General features: G+C 43.2%; 1 protein-coding gene across 3 annotated transcripts in view; it reads left to right on the top strand.

Annotated features, from left to right (window-relative positions):
* The window catches only part of LOC102437031 (interleukin-1 receptor type 1), a 51,792-nt gene that overhangs the window by 14,752 nt on the left and 24,396 nt on the right, over positions 1-12,644 (top strand). For all 3 annotated transcript variants that reach the window (XM_023743996.1, XM_023743995.1, XM_023743994.1), the window contains one exon: positions 5,258-5,324. In XM_023743996.1, the coding sequence (XP_023599764.1) occupies positions 5,264-5,324 (61 nt within the window). In that variant the 5' untranslated portion in view covers positions 5,258-5,263. Of the gene's footprint in view, positions 1-5,257; positions 5,325-12,644 lie in introns of those variants that run through there.

Here is a 12,644-nt window from a genome sequence, read left to right as displayed (position 1 = left end):
CCGACCCGCCGGGCCGGTGTGGAGTAGGTCGGGCTTGGCTTCGCACCTGGAATTTCTGTCGTTTTGGGTGCACGGGGTTATGCTGATTTTTGTTGGGAGCGTGGTTTGTTTAGTCTTGGGTGCATTTTTCCCATTTCCCCTCCCACTGTCCCTATTCTCTTTGATCATGTGACACTAACCCGTTCCTATAGCCTGGAGCGACACCCGCCCGCCCTAGGGTTCTGGGACTGAGTCACTGCGGGGAGGCACCTGCCCCCCCCACCCCCCGCCTGCTTTTTCCCAGAGCAGGTGTGGGCGGCTGAGTAAGCCTGGGCTCTGCACTGGATTCCGAGTTTTACAAGCTCTGGGAACAGGAAAGGGTCTGAGGTCGTCGGCCTTGTCGCCCACCTTGCGCACCTGAGGCACTGGGGCCAGAGGGTCATGGCCGAGGCCAGGCGTCTGTGCAGCCGGCCGCTGGCTTTGGGCTTGCAGCTGCCACATGCTCTGCGCTCAGGGTTCATTTGAAATGTGTCTGAAATGTGCTGTGTGGACGCAGCTGGGCCTTCCCTTGCTCCCGCTGCTCACAGCCAGGCGCTCCGGCTGCTCAGTAGGTTTACCGCGCCTTCGTTTTGTTGTTGATAAACTAACGTGAGTAATTGATTGGCCTGGACCTGGGAACCATTTGAAGCCTTGATTTCCTTCTCCGGCAGAGGGAAACACACCTCCTTACAGCGCGGGAGCGGTGGCCAGGCTGTGAGGCGCAGCACCTCCGACCTTGTTTTATAATCGGGCATAGTTTAAAGGCAACCTGATAATACTGTGAATGCAATTTTAGGCTAAGCTGGGAGAAGGCCAAGTTATTTCGAATAAAAGTCAGAGTTAGGACATTTTAGGAACGCAGTCTTACTGCTCCAGGAAAGTTTCCAGGCTTGAGCCAGGCATAGGGATCATTTTCCTCCATTTATTTAAAAAGCACAGTGTAACATTTTCATTCCTGTTAACACCACTTCTTAATAGAACATTTTCTGGGTACTATTCAGGTGGTTGCATGTCATTAGAGTCTGAATGAGTGATGTCTTGGGTAAAATATTTTGTGTTTGCAATTAACTTAGAGCTACAGATAAGAGTACAGGCCAGTGCAATCCCCTGTGTAAACCAAAGGGCAGAGTTTTCAAAGCATGGTCTGCTCTGGACACGCTGCTGAAGTGGGGGGAGGATAACCGCACCTTTTGTTCACTTTTCTTTCATTCCATGAGGACTCATTAAGGCTTCTGAGTTCCACGCCCAGTGCCGGGGGCTGGGGGTGCCCTCACGGTGGGGGGTGCAGGGCAGTGCTGGGGCTGGGGGTGCCCTCACAGTGGGGGGTGCAGGGCACTGCTGGGGGCTGGGGGTGCAGTGTGTCTGCCCTTAGGTGGGGGTGCAGGGGGCAAGGGTGTCCTCACAGTGGGGAGTGCAGGGCAGTGCTGCACCTGTCACGGGTGGGGAGCAGATGTGGCAGAGAGCTTGGTTTGGGGCCTGTTGAGTTTGAGGTCCTCGGGGCCCTCAAATAGATCCGTGCGAAGGTCCTCTGAGGTCTGAGGCTGGAACTTACTGCACGTGAAGGTGCCCCTCAGGAGCAGGTGATGGTCGTGTGACCTAATCTCAGGAGCAGGGACTCGGAAAGGAAAAGGTTCTGCTGAGCACTGGCTGCCTCTGGGCTTGAGAAGCTTAGGACAGTTGGCAGGAGTGCCTTTCTTCCTTTTCGCATTCAACGGCCGTGTTTTGGTGACGTTGCTTTTGTAGGTAAGGCGGTGGTGGTGTCTCCTTGCAGCCTGCAGCCAGTGCCGAAGGTGCTAGCGCCCCTGCCGTATGTGTGGACAAAGCGTCATATAATTAAACTGCATCCCGGGGACCTCGCTTCATACGTGATCACATCGCTGGCCTGTACCTGTTGTAGCTGGTGCTAGGTTGGTCGGCCATCTACGTCACACGAGGGTGGGGGCTGTGAAGGTTTTGCTTTTGTTTCTCACTTTGTGATACAGTTAATACATGCTCATTACAGGAATTTTAGATAGAAAGCTACCGAGAAGGGGGAAACCACCCAACTGCGGGAACCAACCCAATTTTAATATGTTGTTGTTTTTTAGTCTTTTTTGGTGCATTTTCATACAGCTATATAATTTTATACAAATAATTTAATGTCTTACCTTGTAAGATGAAAGTGTGAGCTTTGAGTGGGTCTGGAAGTTTAGGGAGACTTTTGCAAGTGGGTCCTACTAATGGGGTACAGTCCAGATACAGAACAAATCTACACAAGTAGCCGCAAGCTCGTTTTGTCAGATGTAAGTATTACTACTCCAACTTTTTCCCCTTTCCATTTGTATGAATTATCTCTTTCCATCTCTTTACTTTTAGTCTGTGTGTATCTTTCCTTCTGAGGTGTGTCTCTTGAAGACAGCATATACATGAGTCTTGTTTTCTTACCCACTCAGCTACCCTATACCTTTTAATTAGAACATCTAGGCCATTTACATTCAAAGTGATTATTGTTAGGTACATATTTATTGCCATTTTATTTTTTAACTATGTTCTTTTGCACCCCCAAACCCCCTTTTTCTTCTGCTTCTTAAAGCAAGCCCTTTAAATTTCTGTATAACAAACTCCTTTAGCTTTTTGTTATCTGGGAATTGCTGTATTTCTCCTTCAATTTTAAATGATAGCCTTGCTGGGTGAAGTAGCCTTGGTTGTAGGTCCTTGTTTTTCATCTTTTTGAATATTTCATGCCACTCCCTTCTGGCCTGAAACGTTTCTGTTGTCGAGTCAGCTGGCAGTCTATGGCGCTCCCTTGAGAGTAAGCGACTGCCTTCTCTTGCTGCTTTCAAGATTCTCTCCTTGTTTTTAGCCTTTGCCATTTTAATGATGATGTGCTTGGTGTGGGCCTCCTTGGGTTCATTTTGTTCTGACTCTCTGCGCTTCCTGGACTTGTATGCCATTTTCCTTCACCAGATTAGGGGGTTTTTTGGTCATTATTTCTTCAGATGGGTTCTTGATCCCTTGTTCTTTCTTTCCTCCTTCTGGAACCTCTATGATGTGAATACTGTTATGCTTCATGTCCCAAAGTTCCCTTAAGCTATCCTTATTTTTCAAACTTTTTTTCCTTTTTGTGATTGTATTTTTTTCTATCTCGTCTTCCAAATCACTGATTCAGTCCTCTGCTTCACCCAACCTACTTTTTATTCCTTTCAGTGTATCTTGTTGTCAGATATGGTATTCTTCATTCCCGACTGGTTCCTTTTCCTGGTTTCTATGTTCTTTTTTATGCTGTTATAGTTCTCATTAAGTACCTTGAGAGTCCTTATAACCATTACTTTGAACTCTGTCTCTGATAGATTGCTTGCTTACATCCATTTAGCTCTTTTTCTGGAGATTCCTTCTGTTCTTTCATTTGGGGCCTCTTTCTTTGTCTCCCCATTTTGGCTGCCTCATTGTGTTTGTTTCTGTGTATTAAATATATCTGCTAGGCCTCTCAGTCTTCATAGGTTGGCCTTATGTAGCAGGCGTCCTGTGGGACACAGTGGTGCAATCTCCTTGTTCTCTGAGCTGGATGTACTAGGAATGTTATGTGGGTTATATGGGCTCTCCTGTTGCAGTTGAGTCTTGATTGCTGTTGGCCTGTTCATGCATGGGATTAGGCTGTCTAATTATGATGCTCAACCCCCAACTACGGTATGTGAGTTGCTGTACAGATGCTGACCAATAATAATAATAATATAAAAAGGAATAAAAAGAATACGAAAAGAAGAAAGAATAAAAAGCATAAGGAAAAATTATAAGAAAAGAAAACAATAAGAAAAAATAAAATAAAGAAATAGAAAGAAAAAGAAAAAATCAGAAAAGAAAAAAGTGGCATCCACCTCATCAGGTTTAGTGCCTGCTCGATCTGCTGTTTGTGGAGTTTGTTGGATCCTGCTCCAGTGCTGCCTGAGCTGGATGCTTCGTGTGTTGCTTTTGGTCATTTTGGGAAGGACTGTGGTGCAGGCCAGTGTCAGACGCTGCCGGGGCCTGGTCCACAGTTATGGCTGCCTCTGCTGGGCTTGGCTGCACACAGGAAGGACCAAGCTGTGCTCCAAGGCCGGCTGTTACTGTACTGGGCCCTGGGGCAGATCGGCACCCGTGCCAAGGCACCCGCATCCGCCTCTGCCTCCTTGTCTGCTGGCTGCCTGTTAGGCTCACTCACCGAAAAGCCTCTGCGGTGGGGCTAGTGGATCTTCGTGAGGGGAGGTGCCATTCACACTTCAGGGAAGGTGCTGGGTATGACCCTCCCAGAGCCAGGTGACTGAGTCTGTCCCTGATTTTGCCTTGAGCTCAGCAGGGCGGATGCTCTAATACTCAGGACCGGCCTCCGGAGCCCAAAGGTCGGGTCTGCCAAGAGCTGCGGGGTGTGTCTGTGGGGCCTCCTGTGATGGGGAAGTACCAGTCTGGTTCACAGGAAAAGTGGGCATATGGCCTCACCTCAAACCCAGTCACTGACACCCAAAGTCTGCCCGGACTTCTACTCCCCGCCCTAGGCTGTGGCTCCTTGCAGGGTGGGGTGCGAGGGACTCCCGGGTGGGTAATTGCTTTCCCCCAGGCTGATGCTCTCGGAGGGGATTGCCCTGCCCCAGAAAGGTGGCTGCTGCGGTATCCGAGAATGACTGGGTACAGGTGTCCTGGCAGCTGTCCCCCCACATCTTTCCCTAGAGCCACAGACCCCAGACTGTCCTCAGGCGACTCCAGCCAGCACCATCCTCTCTCCTTAAAGTTTGCTCTTGAAGAGGGAGCCGGTGTCTCCAGCAGACTCGCCTGTCTTTGGTGGACAGAAACCCCGCTGCTTTCACAGCTGGATGCTATGTGGGCGCCTCTTTCCAGCTCTGGTGCTCTGGGCTGGGGAGCCTCTGGGCTGGGGAGCCTGGCCTGGGGTTAGGCCCCACACGGCCCAGGAGAAAGCCCCTGTAGCTAAGTGATCTCTCCAGCACCTCAGCTGCGTCCGTGGGAGTGGGGCCCGTCCCTCCTGCATCTCCACCCTTCCTACCAGTCTCAATGCACCTTCTGCTGCAAATCCTCGATTAGTAGCATGAGACTCCTCTTCAGCTAGTTCTCAGTTGGTTATTCAGGGTGATTGTTCCCCAATTTATTTGTATTTCCAGTTTGGTTTAGGGAGGAGGTGAGTTCAAGATTCACCTGCTCTACTGCCATCTTGAAAGTCTCTGGAATAGTAACATTTCTAATTTTTGTTTTTCTTTCATTCCTGTTTCTCTAGGAGAACATGAAAGTGTTACTCAGGCTTGTTTGTTTCATGGCTCTACTGATTTCTTCTCTGGAAGCTGGTAAGTTAAGCATTTCCACTTGTTATTATCTGCTAAGAGAATCTGTTATTTAGAATACATGAAGTACCTTATCTAACAGAATCATTTTTCTTATCTTTTCTGTTGAATCCCAATACACAGAGCCTGTTGGTCACAGAACTGTAGTGATGAGTATTCTTTTCAGCATCTTCTCATTCTCTTGTTTACATATTTGGAAACAGACCCAGTGAGGTTAAGAGCCCAAGACCATGTTTCTAGTTTAAGAGCAAGTCTAGAGTTATGCCTAAGACTAATTCAGTTATGCCTAAGACTAAACTGTGTCTAGTCCAGGCCTCTTCCCACTGTATTGCTGATCAAAGAGTATAACACAGGAAATCCTGGCTTTCATCAGGAAGAGGTGTTAAATGTAGTCTTGATGGACCCTCAGCTGAAAACCATCAAGAGACAGTTCTTTCTTTTCTCTGTTTATTCATTTTCACTCTGTCCCTCTTCCTCCCTTTACTACAAATGCATTAGCCCCTACCCGGTGCTAGGCGCTAGGTGCTGAGGATACAGAAGTGAATGATCAAGACAGAAAATCTGACTGCAGATGGTTTACATTCCAGTGGGTTTAGAAAAGTAAACATTTGTTATGTCATTTGTGGTAAGTGTAGAGAGAAAAACAGCAGGAAAGGAAGATATACAGTTTGGGCCTGGCGGATATGGCTCAGTGGTTAAGCATCGACCTGTGAACCAGAAGGTCATGGTTCAATTCCCAGTCAGGGCACATGACCGGGTTGCAGGCTCGATCCCCAGTGTGGGGCATGCAGGAGGGAGCTGGTCAGTCATTCTCTCTCATCATTGATGTTTCTATCTCTCTCTCCCTCTCCCTTCCTCTTTTAAATCAATAAAAATATATTTAAAAAATAAAGTTTTAGGAATGTGCAGGTGGCAGAAAGTTAAATTTTATGATAGTGTGGCCAGAGAACACTTACTGAGAAGTTGACTTTTAAGTCAACCCTGAAGTTGGGGATGGGGAAACATTCCAGGCAGATGTGCGAAGGCCCTAAGGAAATGGCATGTTCCAGGAACTTAATACCATTGTGGTTGGAACCTGCCAGGGTCCAGCCCCAGCGGTCCAGGGGTTCCCAAAGGTGTGGATAGCGTCGGCGAAGAATGAAGGACACAGAGACAGCGTTCAGATGATCAGCATAGTTAGGTTCTTTTTTATTGTCCTGTTACAACTGTATTTATACTATTTGATTCTATAAGCATGCCTCTATAGTTACATCATGGTATGTTTTGGGTCCTCCATTGACCTTCTACAGTTCCTTATTTTATGTTTATAGTTTCTTACCTGACCTTTGCTAAAAATCTTATCTCTATCTAGGTCTGTTGATTTTAATCTTATCTATTGTCTATGTTTCTACATTCTATTCTAAAGGTTAGTCTCTGTGTTCCATTATAAGAGCTAGTTTGCTATTTCTATTCCAAGGTCACTATTCTACTGCTCTATTGTTAAGCTATAAGGACATAACTGAAGGAGATTTTCCTATTCTATGGCCTAAATAAAGGTTATGTCCCTTTAGCCTTGCTGGTGGTCTTCCTTGGGACTGCCCTGCGTCGGCAGGTTTTTAGGGGTATAGGCTTTGGTACTTTCTCTGGTGTGTAGACCCCTGGGAATGTGGGCCTAGCAAGTCCTAAATTTATTGCTAACAGTCTAAGTTCCTCATAAGTAGTACACAGTATTTCTGTAACACTAGGGGGTTTTATTGATTTATTCCCTTTCCTAGTCCCATTAATCCCTAACTCCAGGGAAACATTCCCACCTGGAGAAACAACCTTTCTTGGGGAGGTGGCCCTGGTTAGAACACATAGTGCTAAGAAGGGGAGCAAACATATGAAGAACAGTATGCCATATACATTAGGTCCCTTGGAACAAATGCTGTGTAGATGTTTCTTCCCTGCAGCGACTGTGTCAAGCAGCAAGGATGGAACAGCTTATTTTTTAAATGTAGCGTGTGTAAATCAGCAGCCACCTTTCAGATTGCATTAAGACTCAGAAGAAGACTGGGAAAAGACAAATAATTATTAAAGTTATGAATAAAAATAGGCCTGCGCTTAAAAGCATGGGGATAATGTTTTGTTTAGAGATGTATCCTTGTAAACCGCTAAAAAAGGAAGATGCAACCTGGGAAGGATCAAGTAGTGAGCCCGATTGGCTTACGTCATGAATCTGCTGATGTCACTTTTGTAGATCTAGGCTTAAATTACTGTTATTCCAAATTCCTAATATATGATGTTGAATTTTGTCCCAAGTTATTGCTGGCTGATTAACTTCTAAAGGAGTAACGCAGATCCATTTGTAATCTAGATGACATCTTAATGATAGACAAACTTTAAGTGTAACAATTTCATTTCCAATTTGTATAAGGGCTTCTTCAAGAGCATTAACCTTGGCTTCTAATTTTTTGTCTATTATTTCTTGGATAGCTAGAGCGAGAGAAATATTCTTTGCTAATTGATCTACATGCTGAGCTGTATGGACTTCCTGTACTAAGGCTGTGGTTGCAGTAGCAAGTGATCCTATAATTGTAATGAGTGCAGTTATGCCTAAGACTAATTCTGCTACAAATATTTTTGAGAGGGTTAAAACGTTGGTAATTATTCTAATAGCTTGTAACCCAGAATCATCATACCATGGCGTATGCAATTGTACAGGTAACATTAAATAAGGAGGTCGCTTTACAATAAAAATTGAATAGATAAGCTAGAATCAATACATGTGGTTAAAATACATTTGTGACAGGAAACAGTGAAAGTGGTTTCATTTGTTGTCACACCTAGGTTACTGTGAGAATCTTTTAGTAGAAAGACATCTGGGGATGGTAGACAAGCTCTAATATGATAAGTTTCTTTGCCATAAGGCGGGGGCTGGGGTCTATCAAGAGTTATAGGCGCTGTGGCGGCAATTGCTCTCCACAAGTGATGGTGAGTATAAGAATGATTATTAACTATAGAAGCTAAGACTGCTGGGACCCATCCATTAGAATGCCGACGAGTGACAGGGTCTCCTGGGGGGAGAAAAGCTTCCTGCCAGTGAAAGTTAGCGGAAGCTTTAAAATAGTCTCTATAGTTCTTAGTGGGGTTAGGTACAGGCCAGTCAAAAATCTGTTGTTTGCTTTGATATAAAGGAAAAGGAATAGGCTTTGGATATCTACAATGCCACCAAGGAGGGAATCCTGTGTTTTCATCCATGAATGGCCATGGGCCCTCCTCAGTGTCCTTTGATTGTGAAGATGTTCTACAAAGCCTTGGATTTTTTACTCGGGGTAAAGCCCTGCTCCATAAGAGGTGGGGTCCTGCACCCAGGATTCTGAAGGGTGAGAGCCCACATATTCCATCGATTAGGTTTTCCTGTGGGGGAGTCAGTAACGGGTTTTTTGCGAGGTTCCTAAACAGCCTGGAATGTGATTATTATTAGTGATGTCAAAACATATAGGTGGGCCCACAGATTTTCCAGCAAAGGTGAAGGTGTTATTAATTCTTTGCTGGATGAATTCATCCGATTCTCCTCCTTTTTATTTTAATAATTGCATCTTAATAACATGATTGGCTTACTTCAAAATAGCTTGAGAATAATAAGTGATGTTAGTTTTATGATAAATTTGATATTGCTGACAAAAATACTGAAAACAGAATTAGCGTACATGGACCCATTGTCTGTTTTTAGCTCTAAGGGAGGTCCTAGTACCGTAAAGGCAATAATTAATTATGTGCTAGGCACCCTTCCCTGTTACTTTTCCTTAATAAATCTTGATAAGTGAGAGCTGCTTGAAGGGTTTTAATCCATTTAAGACTCTTCATTCCACATCTGCAGACTAGAAGTAAACATATGAGAACAAGAATATGAGGCAAACAATAGTGGTTATGCTGAGAGGTAAATGCAAGGATATCCAGTGGAAGGAGTTAAATTCTTTTAAGTCCTCTTTAAATTGTTGCCAGGCTTTCAAAGAATTAGTTTGTAAGTTTGCCTTGGACAACTGTACAATATGCTGTTTAATTCTAAAATATCAAGGATTGTGTTACCTAGACCCCAAGCACTAAGAAGATGATTTTTTATTGATTCCCAAGGGTGCAGGGTACTATTATAGGGAACAGGGGTAACACAAATCTGGGAAAAATTATAATGACACTGCAAAGATATTCTTTGCTCTAGGCCATGGATTTTATCACCCATTCACAGGACTGTAGACTTTAATGCTGACAATTCAATTTCAAACTGGTTGTCAATTCTTTTTTGTATAGACAAGGTCTTAGTTACATTTTCCTTGACCTGTTGTACGAAATGAGAGGTCTGAACAGTCTGTACCATCGATGAAGCAGCAATGCCCACAGAAGTGAGTAACGTTACGAGGGCAAAGATTCCTGCAATTAACATTCCAAGAAATCTTTTTTGTCTTTTTAAGATTTTTACTAGATCATGCAACAGTTGGTAGGTTTGATGAGATTCCCAAGGCTCAGTTAAGTTAGTGGGAACCCAAGCAAAAGCTAGTTGTTTTAAAATCATGAGGGACTTCTTTTGAAATGAAGAATTAATACAATGGGATAATGTGCAACCTGTGCATGACACCTCATCCAGATGGCTTGTAACATTAAGATGCATCTGAATGGGGCCTGATAGGAGCACAAATGGATCACACACACAGGCAGTAGCAAACACTGTCTTATTGAGAGTTCCTCGTAAAGCAGAAATGGAATTATTTGAGCTATAATTGAAACTATACCATTTTATAGGTGCAAGTGCAGCAGCTAATTTCCACTGTGTACTTTGTAGAGGCCAATTGTCATGTTGTAATTGAGGTCCAACAAATTCTCCTCCATGCCATGAAATGGAGTGATTTTCTTCAGCATATAGATAGGATGCATTCCCTTCCCACTTTAGGGTGCGATTGTTACTATACAGAGAACCGTAAGGGCTCCAGTCTATAAAGAAAAAATTGTTATTAAGTTTGCTGGTGGTAGGATAATTACTAAAACAGTCTTGCCAATTAAATTCTTCCTCAGTGGGATCCCATTCATAAGACCTTTTACATAATGGCTTAGTTGGCAGGGGGTGGGGATAGAGATAATAGACGTATTTGAGCCTTTTCTTCCCCGTTCTTTGGGGTCCAGGCTGGCTAAAAATCTCTCTTTAATTTTACACACAAGGGAGCAGTGGCTTGATTTAGAGTCATACAAAAGGGAAGCTGGGTGGCAACAGCTGAGTAATTATACCTTGCCCATAGGCTTCCTTGCCCCACCTGTCGTCCTCCTGGATGACCAAGATTTTTGGTATCATTAGTAACTATGTTAGGTGGAGTATCAGCCCACGTAAGGGGTCTTACCCACGGTGGGTCAGGAACATAAGTCCAGAATACATCCCCATTTGCCCCTGGTAGCATTACCGCACAGCTGATTGCTGCTAGCATGGCAAGAAGGATGTTCTCAGGTGTTCCTGGGCTCCTGGTCACTTCTGGGCTCCTTGCTGTCCACTTCGTCCTCTTCCCACTTCTTATCTTCAGTGGGCTCCTTGGGATCATTGCTATCTGTGGGCTGGGCAGTTGATTGTCTGCAGCTAAGGCGTGGCTCCAGGTGCAGACTCCTCTTTAAGTTGGCCAGTTTCTCTCTCGGGTCCATGTTGAAGTTAATATTTTTTGCGGGAATCCACACGATCTTTAAGAAATTTTCTGGAAATATATAAACATATCTTCGACCAAATGTTAAGAGGGAATTCCCTATAAATTAGATTTGAGATCCTTTTATTTTAACTAGACCATTTTCCTTTTGGCCCACTTTGACACCAGTGCACTTTTACAGGTGTCCTGCTAGAGGCATTATAAATGAAAATCAATTATAAAGTAACAATTTAAAAATACTTCAGGCTTAATGTAATATTCTTACAGGAAATATTCTATTATTCCCCTATATTGTATTAAAAATAATATGAAGAGCCTTTTGAAATCATTTCTTTAATGCAGTCTTGATGACTCTAGATTTAATTTCTTGTATAGAGATATGACTGCTTTGGTTTTATTAAATGCTAAATAATTATCACTATAAGATGAACCATCAATAAAAATTTTTAATATTTCAGGAACAGTTTCCTGTATAGTACAATTAAGTTTTCTTGGATATTTATTCATTTCGATTAGCCAATTTAATTAATTTGAAATAAAGCTCATTATTTAACTTTACTTGTCTTTGTTAACAGTAAATAACACTAATTGGATTACTGCTATCAGTCCCTTTAAGTATTTTGGCATAAGCTATTTAACTTTTGTTTAGGGAGGGAAAATATAAATCATTAACCTTTAATTGTCCTTAGTTTAAGGAAGGCAGGGTTTTCTAGATTTAAGAGACTAGAAAAATTGTGGGTCTGTGCATACACTTAATAAGTTTTAATGACATTAAAGGCATATTATTTTAAATAAAAACATTGCTATTAATAAATCAATTTTTTCTTTTATGTGGCAGAATTTCCTTATGCAATCAAGTATATTGTATTGGTCTAATTTAGTTTATTTCTTTTTTTGGAGAAGAAATAAATCCTTTTGTACAATCTCAGGGCCTTTTGAGATACACAAAATGTTCTTCGATTATATTCTTGAAATATTACATTCGGAAAAACTGTCAAACATGTATCCAATTTAAAAATTATCAACACTTAAAAACACTTCTTAACATCAAAGGATTTAGTCTTGACCATGGAATCAATTACTTTTAATTTGGTCATTGAATTTTTCATGCTATACCATGACTGTCAGGAAAACTGCTGGGAGAAAACACATTCATTGCTTTTTAAGAAATAGCGCTAAGAAGGGGAGCAAACATATTAAGAACAGTATGCCATATACGCCAGGTCCCTTGGAACATATGCTGTGCAGATGTTTCTGTGTCAAGCAGCAAGGATGGAATGGCTTCTGGCAGGAACCAAGTGAGAAAGGAGGGAGATGATAAGGGATGAGGTCATTTGGTTAATAATATATGTCATCTGAAGATATGCTAACTAAGATGATGTTTGAAGTTGTTTATTTGATTTAGAAACTTAAAAGTCATAGGTGACATTGATAAGAACAATTTTGGTGGATGGGTGGGTCAAACTCCAGATAAATAGAAGTGTATATCTAGCTGAGACATTACTTTATTTTGTTCATTTTATTATTATTACTAGAGGCCCGGTGCAGGAAATTCATGCATGGGTAGGATCCCTAGGCCTGGTCAGATATAAGGGCTGATCTGTGGGGCCACCAGTGGTGTGATCGGGGCCTCTGCTCCCATCCACCTTGGCGGCCCTGGTGCCGCTCACTTGCTGGCCCCGCC

Source organism: Myotis lucifugus, unplaced genomic scaffold (assembly GCF_000147115.1).
Source record: "Myotis lucifugus unplaced genomic scaffold, Myoluc2.0 scaffold_422, whole genome shotgun sequence".
NCBI lineage: Eukaryota > Metazoa > Chordata > Mammalia > Chiroptera > Vespertilionidae > Myotis > Myotis lucifugus.
This window is presented reverse-complemented; position numbering and strand designations above follow the sequence as displayed.